General features: G+C 35.1%; 2 protein-coding genes across 2 annotated transcripts; one reads left to right on the plus strand and one right to left on the minus strand.

Annotated features, from left to right (window-relative positions):
- Positions 1-882: 882 nt before the first annotated feature.
- LOC125832448 (metal transporter Nramp6) lies at positions 883-13,652 on the plus strand. Its single transcript, XM_049511601.1, has 13 exons — positions 883-1,066; positions 2,442-2,520; positions 2,606-2,646; positions 2,742-2,820; positions 2,907-3,011; positions 3,448-3,557; positions 9,414-9,595; positions 9,679-9,748; positions 10,242-10,415; positions 10,536-10,640; positions 11,136-11,267; positions 12,429-12,524; positions 13,118-13,652. Exons 1-13 carry the CDS (start codon positions 953-955, stop codon positions 13,430-13,432), a joined length of 1,602 nt encoding a protein of 533 aa, XP_049367558.1. The 5' UTR covers positions 883-952; the 3' UTR covers positions 13,433-13,652.
- Positions 13,653-15,336: 1,684 nt separating this feature from the next.
- On the minus strand, positions 15,337-17,935 carry LOC125832284 (cinnamoyl-CoA reductase 1). The gene is made up of 5 exons (XM_049511423.1): positions 17,756-17,935; positions 17,520-17,674; positions 16,720-16,905; positions 16,284-16,636; positions 15,337-15,706 (listed from the first exon to the last, which is right to left on the minus strand). Exons 1-5 carry the CDS (start codon positions 17,874-17,876, stop codon positions 15,523-15,525), a joined length of 999 nt encoding a protein of 332 aa, XP_049367380.1. The 5' UTR covers positions 17,877-17,935; the 3' UTR covers positions 15,337-15,522.
- Between the last annotated feature and the right edge of the window lie 1,959 nt (positions 17,936-19,894).

Raw genomic sequence — 19,894 nt, forward strand, 5'->3', positions numbered from 1 at the left:
GATTAGGACATAATTTACATTTATAACGGTTATAGAATATAGTCATTTTTAGTCACATTTAAAAAAAAATAATCAAAGATTAGTCAAACATATTATTCTTTTTGATTATTATTCCTTTTACTTGACTATATTTGACTAAACACATTTTTTAAAATTAAATTAAATAATACTTTTATTATAGTATTTTAAATTGTTATAAATTATTAAACATTAGAAAAATAAATAATACTACTAATTAATAATTTATTTCTTAATTTTTTAGAAATAATTATTTATCTCTAGTATTATAACACGAAGTAATAAAAATGGACGATGGCGGAGTGGAGAAATAGTCACCAAAAACTTCTAACAAGTCTTACTGAAAAACAATATATTAAAGGACTTTTCACTTTCTTTGTCTTTATAAAGATGGCGGAGAATTTGGCAAAACAAATAAACTAAAGCCTCAAAAAAAAAAAAAAAAAACAACTCGCGTTTCCCTCCCATCTCTGCATTCTATCACTCTGCAGGTATTTTTTTCATTACTCTCTGAAATTGGTGTTGTTGCTCATTCTCAGTCGTCATTGTTAATTTTCGATTTCTCATTGGATCTGGAATTCCCCTATTTACAGTCAACTTGTTGATAGAAATTACTATTATTAGTATTTTTTAATGGTTTATAGTCAGAGATTTCTCCTTCAAACCCACACTAGACTGTATATAGTAATGTTATATTTTTTTTAATAAAGTACTTAAATATAAACGATAGCCTCTCTTAATTATTATATTTTGTATAAATAAGAAGGATCTATAATTTTAAGAATTTAACAGCTTCGGTAATAAAAATGTAAAGATCAAATGAATTCATTTTATTTTTTTTTGGTACACTCATTCCGTTGAAATCGTGGATATGACTGTAATTATTGACTGTTGAATATTTTTGTAACAGAGGATTTTTACTGAGGGCGAGAAGATGGCGGCGAGCTCGTCCCCACAACCGCAGTTTATGACAAGCCCTGCAAATAAGACCCACTCGAATCAGCCACTAATTGATGATATTGAATATGATCAGATTGTTGTACCCGATGTCAGTTTTCTCTCCATCTTTTTCTCACTCACTCTGTATTTTGTGTCCTTTTCTGTTTTCTTTTGTCTTATGTTAACTTCACTTTTTAAACAAAAAAAAAAAAAGTATATTATTTTTTGATAATAAACCAGTGTTCGGCCATTTTTGAATACTTGTTCGGCTAAATTTGTTCTGCAACTTCAAGTTTCAAAAATCACAACTTCAAAAAATGGTTTCAAATAAATCTGTCATATATTCATCCAAATTATTATCAACTACAGCTATGAACAGGTAATGTTTATTAGAAACAATCGAGTAGTCGTTGTTTTGTTTTTATATCTTACTAGTATGAATTTTACAGACTTTTTTTTATTTTAATTTTGATTTCAGATGTTGGATATTTCTTTAATTCTAGTTTGCTTAGTTTTGGGAAAATTTATAGATGAAAAAACTGGATCAAATTTTAAGTTGGAAAGTTTGGATTTCCTGATTTTCTTTTGAATACATGTCTCCTCATGGATCCAACTATTAGGTTTGTGGTCCATGCCTAAAGCAACTACCTTTGGTGTATATAGAAGATTTCGAAACCACTTTAGTTTTACTATTTCTGAGTTTGCCATTTTCATCTGTCTGTTACTCTGTTTTAGCTATTAGTCAATTACCAGCTCCAAAAGGTTTTACAGTTATCTGACTCTTATAATATTTGCTACTTTTTCTGACTTCTCTCTCCTATATCATTTTTAAAATGATGTTTTACCCCCATAATCCATGTTTTATTTTGTAGCTACTCACGATTCGTAGTTATTTATTACTTAATCGAGGTGGATGAGTTCACCTTTTAAGATTCTTAGTATTTACTCAATATAATTTTAAAGTTTTGGGTTCACATCAATTATTTGTTATAATTTTATTGAATTTTTACTCATAAATTTATGCTCCGATTCCAAAGTATTGGGTTTAGATGAACCTGGTACCGCAAGGGTGGATCCGCCCCTGCTACTGAACTCACTGATAAAGGACCTCTCAATTTGAAGATGAGCATGTACAGAATCTGGTTAATTATGACAGTGTGTGGCTAGATTTTACTGGAGTTCTTTCTTGATCTTGAAATAATGTGAATTCTCTGCCATAATTCTACGTTTGAGCTTGTTTTGAATGTTGTACTTCTGACTTTACTACCCGCCAGTGTGATGAGTAATCAGTTGAGTGATTTTGTTTCTTATATAATGGAGAACGAAAGCTGGTAATACTAACTTCTGTAACACGTCTCCTCTTGTCTAGCTCTTCAATGTATCTGTGCAGCTATTATTCATTAGTTACAGCTGGAATACATTTCTTCATTTTTGTTGGATTAAGTTTAGTGTGAATCGATTAAGGTATGTTCTTATATTTGCAGAAGAAAAGCTGGAAGAACATATTCTCATATATCGGTCCTGGTTTCCTTGTTTCTATTGCCTATATCGATCCTGGAAATTGTAAGTCTTGGTAATGAATTTGGATTTACTGATCACATTTACTTCTGCATGTAACTGTTTTATCTCTGCACAATGTGTCTTGCAGTTCAAACTGATTTACAAGCCGGGGCTCAGTACAAATATGGGGTGTGTATCTGCTTTGCTCTGTTCTTCTAGATCTAGTATGCATATGTCTAGAGTAAAATTACAATTATCTAACAAAACTTGTACATGTTCCGCAGTTGCTTTGGATAATTTTACTGGCGTCCTTTGCCGCTCTTGTGATCCAATCCCTGGCAGCAAATCTTGGGGTTGTTACAGGTTCATGATTTTTGATTATTTGATCTTCTTATCATTCTAAAAAGCATAAGAGGGATGATATCGATGTACTCCTGGCTTCATTACAGGAAAGCATCTAGCGGAGCATTGTAGAAAGGAGTATGCAAAGGTGCCAAATTTCATCTTATGGGTCATAGCTGAAATTGCTATTGTGGCGTGTGACATTCCTGAGGGTAAGTGTTCCTTAACACAGTGAAGACTTCAAATCTTTCTTGATACAATCTCATAAGAGACTTCTATCTTTTCAAAGCAAGCTTAGTAGTAAGAGGTTTAATATAGTCCTGTCAGCTCCATCTTGGTTTATAACAAGTTTGCTCGGCATTTATTATGCAGCATGCATGAGACAATGTGTAATTAGAATGTGCAAACTTCAAATAATCAAGGAAAAGGAGAATACATCTCTCATGCTGAAGTTAATTAAACTATTTTCTTCAGCTATAGCAATGACAGAAATAACTCGCACAACATACGTCAATTCTAGACTACCTGTGCTGCAAAATTAGTTGTAGATTATCAAAAGTTAGATAGGACCGAATAGCTTAGGGTTTTCATGTTGAAGTTGAACCAGTTGAATTTTTTCTTAATTCCAGTGTCCTTTCAATTGTGCAGTCATTGGGACAGCGTTTGCTTTAAACATGCTCTTCAAAATACCAATATGGTGTGGCGTGCTTATCACAGGGCTGAGTACCTTGACTCTACTTCTATTGCAACAATATGGGGTATGTTTGTATCATTCACTTCAAAAACCTATGCTTGACATGTCGAGCATGAATAAATTGGTTATGAATGGTCAACAGTTATTGAAACAGAGAGTATCTATCTATATATTTAAAAACACGAAGCTCCTAAGCGAAATGTCGTTCGCCTTTTTTGCCTTGTCAAAAACAATCTTTTCTTATCGAACTAGGTATGAATTCTTAATATTTAGTACTTCAAATTGTTTTTTCTTTCTGAATAATTTAACCCAAGTAACAATTTAAGCAAAGATTTATGCCTCTTCTTACACAAAAATCAGATGTTCAGTTTTATGACAGTTTTTTCCTCATCTAAGTTCAATAAGAGATAGAAAGGTTAGTCTGATCTAACATTAACTTTTTTTAAAAATAGTACAGCTATATTTTTATTCTCCAAAAAATGGAACCATTTTTTCAGAAATTAAGTTGATAGTGATCTATCAATTTCTTACGCAATAATTAGAAAACGGTTTTATATGCTTTTTTTTGGCAATTAATTGACATTTATTATTAATCACCAGTAAATATTTACAAAGCCAGAGTCAATCAAACCTGATTGCTCATCACAAATATCCAGTACAACTATACAAGTCCACCATACTATCGGTATACTATGCTATAGAGACAGAATATGAGTAAAGAGTTTCGCCTTTCTCCTAACTCGTATGCACATGTTTATTTTTAGTTCATGTACCACTGCTTCCTTATTCCTGTTCTTTTTGTTGAAAATTCTGGCATTTCTTTCCCCTCATACACCATGTACCACAGCTGCGAAGCATGCCTTGAGCAGAGCCTCTCTTGGGTTCTTGACTTGCATGTTTGTTGTATCCAACAACATTCTTGTTCCCATATCAGTATGGTCCTTTGCCAGTGCAACCAAAGTAGTATTCCTTGCCACACTTCAGTGGAATACACACAGTCAAAGAATAGGTGAGGCAAGGTCTCAAGGTGACTTCCACATAAAACACAATCTCCTGTAATTTGCATGCCCCATTTGAGTAAGACATCCTTGGTTCTCAATCTTCCATGAAGTGTGCTACCCATAACATAAACACTTGTTTGGGGCAGGCAACTGAGTGACAAACTAGGCTTCTCCATTCTACATTAGCTACATCTCCTCTAATTCGTTTATATGCCTCTGAAATGTGGATGCCCAAAACTTCCTCATATTTAGTATCTTCCTCACCATCCATGATGATTGTTTAGGAAGGTCCATAGTAAAACAATTTTGCCTTTTTATATAGTACGTGTGAATCCAGGTGATCCAGAATTTTTCCTTCTGTTGACTTAAAACCCAAAGTAATTTGCAAAGTGCTGCTTGATTCCAGATGCACATATTGATGATGTTCAGTCCTCCCGCTCTTTGGGTAAGCATATTTTATCCCATGCCACAAGAGCTCGCTTGATGATTTGTGCTTCTCCTGACCATAAGTAGCTTCTACATGTAGCGCCTCTACCAGTTTAATAATCTTCTGGGGGAGCAGAAATAGTTGTGACCAATAAACTTGCACTCCCATCAAGACTGCTCTAATTAGTTGAATTCTTCTGGCATATAAGACCCTTCTAGCCATCCATGAAGGAATTTTAGCAGTTATCTTCTCTACTAGTGGCCTGCATTTTGCAACAGTTAACCTCTTTGTTGACAGAGGTACTATTAAATATTTGAAGGGAAGCTCTCCCTCTTCGTATCCAAGGTTCTGTAAGATGTCTTCTTTAGTATCCCTAGGCACCCCTCCAAAATATATTTGACTCTTAGTGAGATTGGCTTTCAGACCAGATGGTTCAGAGAACATCAAGAACTTATTTTTCAGGATTTGGACAGACTTCACATCACCTCTTGTGAACAACAAGTCACCCGCAAAGCTAAGGTGGTTGATGCCCAATTTCTGACATCTAGGGTGGTAATTAAACTCTCGATTCTCTTGTAAGGTGGAGAGACATCTGTTTAGATATTCCTTAGACAATACAAAGAGATAAGGGGACATAGGATCACCTTGTCTGAGGTCTCTTTTTGCCTCCATTGTGCTGGACAATCTACCATTAATCAGGAAGCTGTATCTCACTGTTGTAACACAAATCATTATCCATGCTATCATTCTACTGGGAAATCCCAATTCTGTAGTATTTGTTCGAGAAATACCCATTCAAGAGTCATATGCCTTCTGGATGTCTACTTTGATCATACATCTAGGTGACACCTGCTTCCTTGTGTAGCCTTTTACCAGTTCATGACTGAGAATTATGTTATCTGATATAACTCTTCCAGGTGGGTAAGCAGACTGGTTTGGTCCAACTAGTTCATCAATAGCCTTTTTAATTCTGTTAGAGATAACCTTGGATATAATTTTGTAAAGAATGGGGCAACAAGCTATTGGCCTAAAGTCCTTTATTGTTCCAGGATGAGAGTTTTTGGGAATGAGAGTAACAACTGTAGTGTTAGCCTCTCTCAACAAAATATTCTTGTGAAAAAACTCTTGAACAGCACTATAAATATCCTCCTTAACAAGGGTCCAAGATTTCTTGTAAAAACATGCATTATAACCATCAATACCAGGAGCTTTGTCATCAGGTATATCAAATAAAGCATCTTTAATCTCCTCTTGTGTAACAGTCTTGCCCAGCTCCCTTTGTTTAATCAGTCAAAGTCTTGGTCCTTTCCTCATTACCTTTATATCAATTCTAGGCAGACAATTATTCCTAGAACCCATCAAGCTTATATAAAATTGAAGTATCTCTTTCTCAATTTCATCATGTTTTAGGAGCTGTCTACCATCAAGACTGGTTAGAATAGAAATATTATTCAAGTTGGCTCTAGTTTTCATACAGGCAAGGAAATACCTGTTGTTGTTGTCTCCTACTTCAAGCCAGTGAGCCTTAGATTCTGTTTCAGCACCTTCTCCTGGAGATCAGACCACTTTTGAAGTTCAACTACAACTTCTTTTTCTATGTCAAAGAGAGTGTTGGCTACACTAGTCCCCACATGCTGAGTGATCTGTTTTTGGATGGATTCTAGCTTCTCTGTTGCCTCAGCGACTCTATTGTCTAAGCTCCCCATTAACTGCGTAAATAACCTCTTGAGAGGTTCTTTACACAGCTTCATTTTTTGCCATATTCTATACATATCTCCTCCTTTTACATTTTGTTTCCAGATGGTCGTCACAATGTTTGAAAAGTTCTCATGTTCAGTCAGTATGTTCAGAAATCTGAAAGGTCTGTGGTGTCCACTACCTGCATTGTGGTGCTCAATAAGAAATCGGCGAGTGATCAGAAAAATTATTCTCCTTGCATTGAGCTGTCAGTGTTCCGTGTTGTATCACCCAAGAATTATTACAAAGAGCCCTCTCAATTCTACTCCATATGTGACCATTTGTCCAAGTATACCTTCTTCCGGTAGATTTCATATCTGTAAGGTTTAGCACATTTATTACTTGTTGGAAGTTTTTTGTTTCAAATTCACTGACATGTTGGCCCCCAATTCTGTCCAAATCTAGTAAGGGAGAATTGAAATCTGTACAAATACACCAAGGTTCAGTGATGGTAGGACCTATTCTGAGTAATTCCTGCCATAAGGTTCTCCTTTCCGCTCTAGAATTTTTGGCATAGATCACTGTTAGCAGACAATGAAAATTGGAACTCTTACTTGCTACCTTTAGATGCATAAATTGATTATGTGTTTCTTCTATCAGAATAGTCTATTTCAGCAGGCTTCCATAAAATTCAGATTCTCCCATTTTCAGCTAATGAGTAGTTATGTGCATAACTCCAGCCTCTAGCTATCTTATCCACACATTTAGAGAACTTATGTTCCTTCACCTTTGTTTCTAGTATTCCAGCCAAAGAAATTTTGTGTTTTACCAAATACCTTGTCATCTCCTTTTGTTTGAAGGGGATATTCATGCCCCTTACGTTCCAGATTAACCAGTTCATCAAAGAGAGAGGTGTGCCCTCCCTTCAGGAGGTTTCTCAGTCTGTCTTCTCCCCTCATTTCCCTCAGACAGTAGAGAGAAAACATTAGCCATCTTCAATGTTGTCCCTGTCTGTAGTTTCCTCTGAGAGGTATCCAACTGCACCAACTCTGCATATGATAAACCACTTTGCCAGCTGTCCATGCCAATGGAAATGATTATCCTTTCTGGAGTGTCGCACCACTCTTCTTGTAACTTCGTTTGCTTTTCCTCTGTTTGTTTCTGGTATTGTATGCTCATTGCTTTGTGAGGTTCCTTATTTTGATCGTGTTTGTTCATATCATCTGTACCATCTATATGTGGGGGGAGGCATGTATCATTGTTTTTCCCTGGTCTAGGGATCCACTTTTGCACCTGATTTCTCCTACCTCGTCTTGGCGAAACTCTTTCCGCTTGACCCCTCCCTATTTGGCAGTTGAATGTTTCTACCCTCATCGACGCTGCATGTATGAACAAATCTTGTACATTTCTTACAAAATAGAGGTTTCCAGTCATACTTAATATTTTGAACTAAAGTCCTTCCTGCAGGATCAACAATTTCAACCTCTTCTGGCAAATTTTGTGTTATATTCATTTCCACTAAGACTCTGGCATAGGATAATTTTTTCTGTTTAGCGGTACACGCATTTGCAAAGAGTGGTTTCCCCAGTCGACTAGCAATTTTACTAAGAGTTTCCGCACCCCAATAATTCAAGGGGAGGTCAGGTAGCTTCACCCATAATGGTATAGTAGTAGGCAACTCTTGATTAAAATCAAAATCATGTGTCCAGACTTGAAGGATGAGGGGTCTACTATTAATAGTGTAAGGGCCAGTGAACAGGACTTCATCTCTATCATTTTGGTTTTGGAATTACACTATGTAGCAGCCCGCATCGTGGTTATATAATTCAGGTACTGCAACAAAATTCCAGTACCTAGCAATATAATTGTCATGTAGGAGAAGGCAGGTGCTTCACCAAACATATAGGCCACTAGAGCATTATTCCATTCATCAGTCTGTTTCGCTATTTCCGGTGCCTCTAATACCACTACTGGTCGTCCATCAATTATCTTCGGTGGGTTGTAGGATAAAGGCAGACCCGTGGTGGCAGTATGGTTCAATGTGAACAGGCTGTTCCAAGTTTTCTTTCCATCTGTATTTGCGTCTTCCCTGAAATTTAGTTGTTGAGCAACTCCTGTCTTAGGACCTGAAGGTTGGGTTTCTGGCTCGTCTTCCTGCACCCCTTGGGTAGTTTCCTTCATGTTTCCAATGCTTGTGGACCCAGATTCAATAACACCCTTACCCAATATAACTTCTCTGAATATGTGCAATAGAGATTCTCAGTACTCATCCCATTTTCTCGATTGTGTATAAGTGATTCCTCATCTACCGGAGTTCCCCTTATTTCAGTCGCAGTGATTGAGGACTCAACTCAAAACCAGTGTCTATCCTTTACCCCACAGGGGGGCACGTGCCGTAGCCTTTGCAACGATCAGCACATCTTTTCATGGCCTACCTCGACCTCTTTTTGCCATTGAGAATGGGTTTTGGTGCAAGTTAGCAAAGGGAGCTATCGTGCACCGAGAGCATTGTTTCCACGAAAATTTTAAGTTAACTTACTATACAACTAATTTAAGTTAAGTCATCATTATGTTCAAATTAAACATATTAGATTTAGCTACTGTGCCAATATAATGACATTGAATATTTTTTTGCATTTATTTTAATGTTAGCATTATTTTTCAAAAATCAGTTTGTTTTGTTTATCTAGTTTTTATTGATTAACGTGGTACACATGTGCAACACACGTAGACTAAAACTAGTTTAAAACAAATGTCTTTGTATCTATCCTTCTGTCTCTTATTCAGCTGACAGTGAAGTGTACTAACATTACAGGTTCGGACACTTGAATTCTTTATTGCGTTCCTGGTACTTACCGTAGCAATATGCTTCTTTGTGGAGCTTGGATATGCAAAACCAGACTCCTCAGAAGTTCTCCACGGGCTTTTCGTTCCTCAACTCAAAGGGACTGGTGCTACTAAGCTTGCTATTTCACTTCTTGGTGCTATGGTTATGCCGTAAGTGTATATGGATGTTCTCGGTATTTTTTTTTGGATAATCATTTTACTATTGTCATGCTGATAATTTTCACTTTCTGCAGCCACAATCTTTTCCTCCATTCAGCCCTGGTGCTTTCCAGGAAAATCCCTCGATCCGTCAATGGCATCAAAGTATGTTTAATAATGAAAAACCTCCTCATGCATGCATATCAACCTAAGAAAAGAGAACAAAGAGAAAATTTGACTATCCTATGCTTGCTGATGTTAGCTGTGAATCAAGTATCATCGTTTTATCGTTGATGCTTATGGTCATACTATGTTACTATAAACTCATGTTGTCATTTTGTTTGGAGTATCTTCTCGTACCCAAATTTATCTCAATAATTTATTAGTTCAATTATTGTGTGGTTAGACAAGTTAATCCCGAGTAAGATGGTCTGCAACCTTCGTACACGACGTGGTTGACTTAAAAGATAGTTCATTTCTTGTTCTCCTTTTTCTTTAGTTCCTGTAAAATTAAAGGATTATTTTGGGTTCACATTGGAACATCCTAAACTATTTTGATGTCCTAATCTTTCTTTTTATTTTGAATTTCTGTATAGGATTATGTTACAACTTACAGGTGTGCAGGTTTTGACATAATTAGTGAAATATTTTTTTCCAGGAGGCATGCAGATATTATCTGATCGAAAGTGGTCTGGCTTTGATGCTGGCATTTCTTATTAACGTATCAGTTATCTCAGTAACTGGTGCTGTCTGCAATTCCCCTTCTATGAGCCCAGATGATCAGGAGAAGTGTCAGGACTTGGACTTGAACAAAGCCTCTTTTTTACTCAAAGTAGGTGACACCATACTACAACGTCATTGAGATTCAATTATACAAAGCTATGTTTTTTCATCCATTTTATGATGTTTTAAGTCTTAATGACGATGTTCCTTTTTACGTTACTACTTACAGAATGTTTTAGGCAACTGGAGTTCCAAGCTATTTGCAATTGCTTTACTAGCATCAGGGCAGAGTTCGACTATAACTGGGACATACGCTGGGCAATACGTTATGCAGGTAATCAAATGCTATATCAGTTTGTCTAATAATTTCTCATGTTCTTTTTGACATTTAAAAAACATAACTTGATCACCTGTATTCAACTTTGTTAAGATCTAAGACAAGCATTTGGGATCAACTCGTTTCATGGAGAGACCAATTTCTTAATTTATCAAAGAACATGAGAAATATATCTGAGTGGGTTTGTACTTCTTACTGTATCCTAAAACTAGGGGTGGAATGAGGTTCTATAATCTATAATTGTTAGGTAAAATCGAATTAGTGTTCTGTTTTGATAATCTGTGTAGGTTTATTCAAAGTTGGTTCTTGATTGGTGGACCTTCATGATTAGTTTAGGTAAAATGTAAAACCAAACATCTTCCTTTATCTGGTGCAAGAGAGCCACAATGAATGTCAAGAATGTTATGATATCAACGATCAGTTATGTTTTAACTTAAGGTAGTAAGTTAACTATTCAAAGTTGTGCAACTAATATTTGTTTTTGTTCTGTAGGGTTTTCTTGATTTGCGGCTGAAGCCATGGATTAGGAACTTCTTAACTCGATGCCTAGCCATAGTTCCAAGTTTAGTTGTTTCACTCATTGGAGGCTCTGGTGGGGCAGGAAACTTGATCATTATTGCTTCGGTAAAGTATCTGTACTTAAGCTTTTCGTACAGTTATTAGAACACTGGGCATCCTGTGGAAAATTCTTTTGTGGTATGAAATTGGATAATGTAAACTTGGCAAGTGGACTGACTGTTGGGGGTCTTCCACTTGCGTGAACTAGGTCTACATATTCTATACCCCCAAAATGTTAAGAGGTCGTTTGAGTCCTCCACCATTTATGCTGAGCTCTATGTTTATATGTAACAACACTTAAAATATAAATTGACCTTATTATATGGACTATTCATGAGTTTGATAAATAACAATAAAATTGATCTCCTTAAAAGGACCATGGATTGGACTGACCATGGACTGGCTTAGAGGAGTGGAACATTAAACACATGCATATTTGAATTGGCACAACCCGGTTGTCATTTTCTAGATATTTCTATTCTTACCATACAAATATAGGTGTAGAAACTTATTTGGGAAGATGAAAAACTGAGAATGTACTGTTCTTGAGATCAAGAATCAAAACATAATGAGTCGAAGATGGTTCGGGCATGTGAAAAGGAGGTGCGCAGATGCCACTAAGGAGGTGTGAGGAGTTGATTGTAGCAGGAGTTGGAGGTAGACCGAAAAAGAACTGGGAGGAGGTGATTAGATAGGACATGTCACAACTGCAGCTTACTGAGGACATTACCCTAGATAGGAAGGTTTGGAGGTCGAGGATTAGGATGGAAAGTTAGTAGGTAGATGAGTGTTGTCGTACTTTATGTGGGAGGAGAGGTAGGGGACTAGCCACATCTCCTCCTCTCTTTATTAGTTGTATCATTTAGTTGTTGCACGTAGTCTCTTATTCTTCAATGTGTATTACCATTTGTTGCTTCATTTTGCTGTCATATTTTTTTACTATCCTGCTCAGAAACATTTCTTTTGTGCCAAACTCATTTTCCTGGTTGCATAATGAGGCTTTTGACTGGTTCATTTAGAGGAACCTTACAGATACATAATTGCTATAACGGGGTACACTAGGTACTCAATTCAGTTTAGAACATTGACATTAAAAGTTTATTGCTAATAACACAAACATGATACATAACTGAGGTCTCAGTTTTAACATGGTTGGCAAAATTTTCATGAGAAGTTCGTATTCTAGATTGTTAATATTAATCCAAATATCTTATCTGTATTCTGCAGATGATCTTATCTTTTGAGCTCCCCTTTGCTCTGATTCCATTGCTCAAATTCACAAGCAGTAAGACCAAGATGGGTTCACATGCAAATCCAGTTGCGGTGAGAGATCTTCTAGATGCTCTTATTTAGTTTTTGCACACTATTGTTGCACATTTGAGAAATTACAGGAGTTTCATGTGTAAAAAACTAAAAATACTGATGAAACAATTGTAGCTTAATGGATAGCAACTAATTCCAAGAGCGCCCGATTTTACAGCATCAAGGTTGGGTCAACTGTAGTAGGTCCTTAGTCTCTAATAGTATAGAACTCTTGCTCTCTTGATCAGGATAGTTGACTTTCTGATACAAAACCTGCATGCAAAAAGTTTAGACTCATTTTGTCAAAAGTTGCATAGCATCAAACTGAAACACATTGGGTAACAATAAAGGAGTTTGGGAGTTCAAAAGGTACGACAATGGGCGCTTCCCTTTCTTTGCATAATTAACTTAGGCCGTAATTTCCAATCACCTTTCTTGTTAGTAGTTTGAAAATCGTTTATGTGTATATTCCATAATATGTTTCTATGCCTATGGCTTGGCCAAAAAGTTCTCTCTGCATTCTTGGTTTCTTTTCTTATTTCGAATACTAGCAATGCTGTCCAACCTTTGCTCCACATTGACTGATCATTTTTTCCGCTTAATACTTTTTACAGGTTTCAGCAGCCACCTGGGTTATTGGTACACTAATCATGGGAATAAATATATACTATTTAGCAGAAAAGTTAGTTACCTCTCTCAAGGATAGCCATTTAGGAAAGGCGGCTAAAGTTCTTTGTGGACTATTAGGTGCCTCATGTTTGTTAGTTTATCTGAGCAGTATCTTATACTTGGCTTTCCGGAAAAATAAGGAAGGTACACATCTTCTGGCGCTTACAGGGCAAGAAGGTTTACAAGTTTCTGAATTGAACAATCTACCTAGAGAAGACATTTTACGCATGCAGTTGCCTCAGCAGAGGACCACTAATTGACATGTTTACTGAAGGGTTAAATGCAACAGATACTGTGTGCAAGTCTGTTAGAACTCGTTTCGTGTTAACCTATTTTCATAGGAATTATTGCCAATGATCCAGTGTTGTAATGTTAGTATTAGTTTGAAATGAGGAGAATCCCATATAGACTTTTAATATAGAGAGAACTGCTGATGCCTACTGAAATGCCATATATGAAAATAAAATTAGCTGTTATCTACGTTTCCTTGATCTTTAGTTTTATCTATATTTCCTCAATCTTGAATTTAATCTTAGTTGGTTTGATTGCATTGTCAATCATGTTTAAGGGATGTTTTCTGATGAGAAATTTAATGTTAATATGTCTTGTTTAGCTCAATCATCTATGTTTCCTAGCATGTTTGACCGAACAACTAAAATCAACATATTATGAAAAGTGCTTTTCTAAAATTTGGTGAGAAATAGTTTATGTTTGACCAATAAATTTTAAAAACACTTTTGAACAGCAACAATTATTGTTTGGCCAACGCAAAAATTTGGTAGATTGTGATTAAGACTTGTAAGATTCCAAGCAAATTAGGAATCTTGGATTCAAAAGTTGGCTGATAAAGTCCATAGGAAGTTATGAAGATAGCTGACTATTTGGGAACCCTCAAAACAATTGGTGGATTGTTGGTGTCCAATATTTATTTAGGGGTCTTGACTAATTCATATTCTAGTCGTGTATGAAAATTTAATTGGTTTCTAAAGAGGGCTGAGGAAGTACCTTTCCCCCTCATTAATCTTTGGTACGCTATTTCAACTTAGACGTGATTGACTGACATTTTGCTTCCACCACATGCATTTAATTACCTATTTTGTTAGATTAATTATAATGATGATTGTAACACAAAACAAGAGTTAGAAAAGTCCTAATTCCCTTCAACTTGTTTGGATTATCTGTATGTACACAAAAAAATTAAGTCCCATAACGTGCTCATCTTTCATTTTTCTAACAATTAATTGGCCAAAATCTCTGCTTAATATGAGGCTCTGCTAGTTCTGAGTTCCCAACTTATCTCCTCCTCATGTTGTTCTTTTTTAGTTGACATTCCTACGGTTGTGACTTCTGATAGCTGAGGCCTAAAAGTCTTTTTTTAAAATTTTTTATTATCATATCGCTTTTCATGACTTTTCTTGCCATGGCATAAATTGCAGTCTAATCAACTTTCTAACTTTACAAGATCCCAAAAATTAGTCTTTTGAAACCTACTCCTGTCTTACGTATTAAGCTTATGTTCGGCTTAAAATATATATATATATATATATATATAGTCATTATTTACTTCATATTTATTATACAAGTTGTATCGTTTTTATTTAACCTGCACATCTAAAGTTTGCTAAATTTTTATTTCCCCTAAACAATAATTTTTCCGGCATCAATCTCTTAACGATCCTAATGTGTCATGTGGATGTGAAAGTGATTTCCGTTTTTGTTAGCATATAAGAGCAAAGAAAAAGTGAAAAAAAAAACACAATTAGTTTCTTGTAACTTTTCATGTAATCAACAACAAACATTGTAATTTATGGTGTTAATAGGAACTTAACATATAGTTAAGTGTGTAAACTGTAAACTAACCTAAACGTGCGGGGGGTAGTTTTTATAAATTAGCATAGGAGGATATCAATCAATAGACTATATATAAATGTCACTTTCAAATTTGTTAGGGTAGGTTATATAAATCCTTTCTTTTTCTAATATAAAAGTTGGTAACTGCATGCATGTATGATATATATATATATATATAATATAAATGCAACAATACCAATTGAACTTTAAATCTCTACATAGGGACAAATTTAAATTGTACTGTATGTAGACTTCAGAGTGATAAACATTGACAATATTAAAAAAAAGTCCTAAAAGCTAACTTCACATTGTTAGAGAAATATGAGAATATATATTAGGACTTTTTTTCTTTGTAAGCAACACTTTTTTTGAAACGCCAAATTAGGAATACTACAAACATTTCATAAGCACACGTAGTAGCTCTTTTTTTTTAATTTTTTTTTATTTGGTACATAAAAAGGGAAAAAGCTACGGTCAACTTTCCCTTAATACCAGTTAATTAAGAGTGAATTTTAATAGGTTCATCATTTTGAGTAGGAATTGGAAGGTGACCCTTCTCCTGCAGACTCTTCACTGTCTCATATAAGCACTGTTTCACTGGCGTAAACTCCAAACCCAAGTCCTTTAGCTTTTGGTTCGTGAATTTGTACGGTTTTGCCCTTGGCCTCGTTTCATCCGAGCACCTGAACATATAATAATTATAATAATTATGATCATCAAACGTGATTAATTACTAAGCATTGCTAACTAAACGACATATATATTTCAGTTTAATAATCGTTAGAGATCGATGATTATTAAAATTACTAAAAAAAGTATGTCCCCTTCCACTATTGTTGACACTAAAGAGGATATGGGTTAAAGTTAAAGTTAAAGTAAGAAGGTGGCTGGGGCCAGACAAGATTTTGATGTTTTGTAGGTAAAGTCAAATCCAGGTCCAGAAATATTGCTTGAAACATACTAATTGAATGTTTGTTAATGGGTAGTAGCTACTTTTATTAATATTTCTAGCGTCCTGTCAATACATAGTCAAATTCTTTCATAAAACTATATCTTATACGATTTTGGTTGTCGGGAACACATCAAGTTCCTTTTCAGGCATGCAGAATATATGGAGTACTAAATTAATATCTAATAGCTCTAGCTAGCATGATTTTTTGATAGTTAATAAGATTAGATTTTTACTATTTAGCGACAAAAGTTGTTTATAAGTTCAAATAATGATTAAATTTTGCTGAAAGATTTGGTAAGTGAAATTACTTGGTAGGTATTGGATACTCCGGGAAGAATTTGGCGAGAATTTCAACCACATCGCCGCGATGAAGGACGCTCTCAGCACAGATATAGCGGCCAGATGCAGAAGGAGCTTCATAGAGCAGTATGTGGGCTAGTGCCACATCCTTAACATGAACATACGCCTGAATTGAATTGGCATATGTTTTAGCAGAGCCAGTTAGGTACTTTAGTATGTGAAGAACACTAGCATTCACTGTTGGTTGAAGCAGTGGTCCAAGCACCAACACTGGATTGATCACCACCAAATCCACTCCTTTTTCCCTTGCCTCATCCCATGCTGTCTTTTCCGCCACCGTCTTCCCGTAGCAGTACCAATTCTGCATAAACACATGTCATCAAGTAAAATATTGAAATTGACTATCACTATCAATTTCCAATTTGAGGCCACGTACTAGCGGACCTTAGTATTCTTGCAGAAGTCAAGATCACTCCAGCAAGTCTCGTCCACAACTTTATCAGGGGACCGGTTGGGGTCCATGTATACTGTACCAATTGATGAAGTAAACACAACTCTTCCAACTTTGGCTTCAGCTGCGGCTGTTATCACATTCTTAGTCCCTATAACCGCTGGCTCCACCATTTGTTCCTTCAAATCATTTTCAACGAAAAATACAGTTTTTGAATAAGACTTGAATTATTTTTATCGTAAATGATAGAATATCTTAGACTCCTTTCAACTCCGGCGCTCGAGGCATGTAATAGTGGAACTAAAAGCTAAAACAACTTTAATTTGCTAGTGCGTCTTCGACGTGTTAGCTAATAATCAATTATGGTTACAGACGTGGGACCACAATTTACGTAACTGATCCTTCCTCTCTTTTTTTTTAAAAAAAAATAAAAATAAAAATATACTACTCTATATTTCAGTCACTTCCATCCCTGTTCTTTTCAATCAACCACTATCAGAAAATGAAAGGAAGAATCCAGAGCCACTAGAGAGCTATTGGCTGTAAACAATCCTGTGAAGCAATTCTAATGGCTTTAATTCTAAATACCATTTTGTAGAATAATTTTTTGAAATAGAGAATCAACATGAATGCTTACTTTAAACAACAACAATATATCCAGTGAAATCGGGTATGAGAGTATAAAATATACACAAATCTTACCACGACTACTTCGTGCAAGTAAATTGACTGTTTTCAAAAGAACTCGCTCAAATGCTTACTTTTAACCAAAAAAAAAAACATGAATGCTTACTGGATCATCAGTGACAGGGGAGGCGGTGTGGAAAACCCCGTCACAGCCATAAATTGCTTCTCTCAAACTCTGATAATCCAGAAGATCAGCTCTCAGCAGAATCAGTCTCTCCTTTGCACCTTCAAGTTCCTTCAAGTGACCATTTTTAGGATCATCTGCACATTTTCACAAATTTTTTTTGAATCAATTGGGAAATGTATCATGAATTTTGTACAAAAATTGAATGTTAATTTTACCAGGGTTTCTAACGGTTCCTCTGACAGTGTAGCCTTTTTCTAGAAGGAGTTTAACGAGCCAAGAGGCAATGAAACCTCCGGCGCCGGTAACACAAACAACTTTGCCGGATTCTGATGGCATGCTTACTTTTATTGAATTAAGAAGGGAAAATAAGAGGAAAAAGAAATAGTGAGTAATCTCAAGTTAATGGAAAGAGAGAAAAAGGAGAGTTTATATAGAGTTGGAAAAGCAAAAACCAAATATTCACAAACGTACCTGCTACGGACAGTAAATATTTCTTTTCTTGCCCTCAAAGAAAGTTATAAGTTATTTTCGATATATTCTCGATTTAAAAGAGCATCTCAAAAAGTTATGAAAATATATATGCATACACTCTAAAGCTTTGTTCTCATAAACAAATTTTAAGATTAACTCAATTTTAAAAGCTAGCTAAAGAAAACATAATTACTTAAATTTATTTGAGATCATATTTTTTTTTCATCTGACGTGAGACTATTCAACAAGGATAGGTGTCATTTTACCCATTTTCCAAAGAATATGAGACTTCCAAAGGATCTTCTGATAACAATCAGTCTCCTCCATGAATGTGAGTCAACATAAGTCCATTTCTTGGACATAGGATGACAATGGAGCGGGACGGGGTGGTTGCAGGGTAAACTCTCATAAATCCGCGAAGATTCCAACCCGCCTCGCAGAGCAAAAACTTCTGTTTTCAGTCCACCCCGCTCCGCCCTACATAGACCCACCTTGCCCCGCCCCGAAATAACATTTTAAAGAAAAAAATTGAGTTTGACACAATTAATAAAATTCATTAAATTAAAAACCAACACATAGTATTTATTTTATTGAAATATTTTCAAAGATTATGACACAATAGCATGCGATTGAATAATTTTACTAATACGTAATAAATATGTTATATACAGTACCTCACAATATCACCAACTTATAAGTTTAATACAAGTAGTTCTTCAAATGAAAAGTAGAACTAACCCACACCCGCATGAAATCCCTCAAAAAATAATTCAACCCGCTCCGCCCCGCCCTACACCCGCATAAGAGAAAATCCGTCCCACCCTACATCCACCTTGCCCCATTGCCATCCCTACTTGGACACATCATGTGATTTCTTATCATATTTTCATATAGAAAATTATTTAAAATGGACCCTTGTCCTAAAAGTCCACCAATTTTGGCAAAAAAGTTGTAACAAAAACTTTGAATAGTTTTGTAACTAGAACCACAAACATATTTTAGGCCAAGTATAATTTCAAACTCTTATATATCTAAGTTTAAAGTTTTTTTCTTTATGTTCTATATTATCATAAAATAGGGAATTAATGAATTCAATATTTCTTCTTTTAGATATCACAACATTATCAGTGATTTCAACTGGTTGCTCAAAATTGTATTTTGTGTCTATTTATACTTCATCGTTGTTTCTTAACCTACATCTTAAGACTAAATTGTTTTTTTAATAGAAATTTTAATAGCTCAGTTGGTTAACTATCTAAATTCCTACCTCATATATTAGTGAGAATTCAATTCCCTAGGTTGTAATCTCCTCCGCATTTCTCGTTCCCCTACCCTATTTTTAAAAAAAGAAAAATTGCTTTTGTATGCTTCAATTATTAGACTGACGCTAATGGTGGAGAAAACTGTAATTAATTTTATTTTGATTTTTAAAATAATAACTATTTTTAACTCATTTATTTTTAATAAAAATCATGATAATTAAAGAGGATCCAAACACTATCATAAGAAGAATATATTCAAACCTATAGCATTTATGGTTTTGACACTTGTCGTTGTTTGCATGGCAAAGTAATTGAATGAGCTAATATAATCCTATTTCTTTCTCTTTCACTTTCTTCATTGAAGAAATATTTGGAAATAAAATATCAAGTACAAAATGTGTTGTTTTTAAAAAAAATTATTTTGGTTATTTTTGTTTAGATTATTTAATATTTTGAAATTTATTTAGGAATTTTTTTTTTTTATATATATATTATATTGATCAATTATCATATAAAAGTATAGAGCTTACGATTAAAGAAAAAAATAATCCAAATGATCAATTATGCATTTTCGTCACATTTAAAATAGTATAGTATAAACACTGAAAAACATAAATAGAA

The sequence above is a fragment of the Solanum verrucosum genome, unplaced genomic scaffold (genome assembly GCF_900185275.1).
Source record: "Solanum verrucosum unplaced genomic scaffold, falcon-dt-bn FXZP01000009.1, whole genome shotgun sequence".
Taxonomy (NCBI): Eukaryota; Viridiplantae; Streptophyta; class Magnoliopsida; order Solanales; family Solanaceae; genus Solanum; species Solanum verrucosum.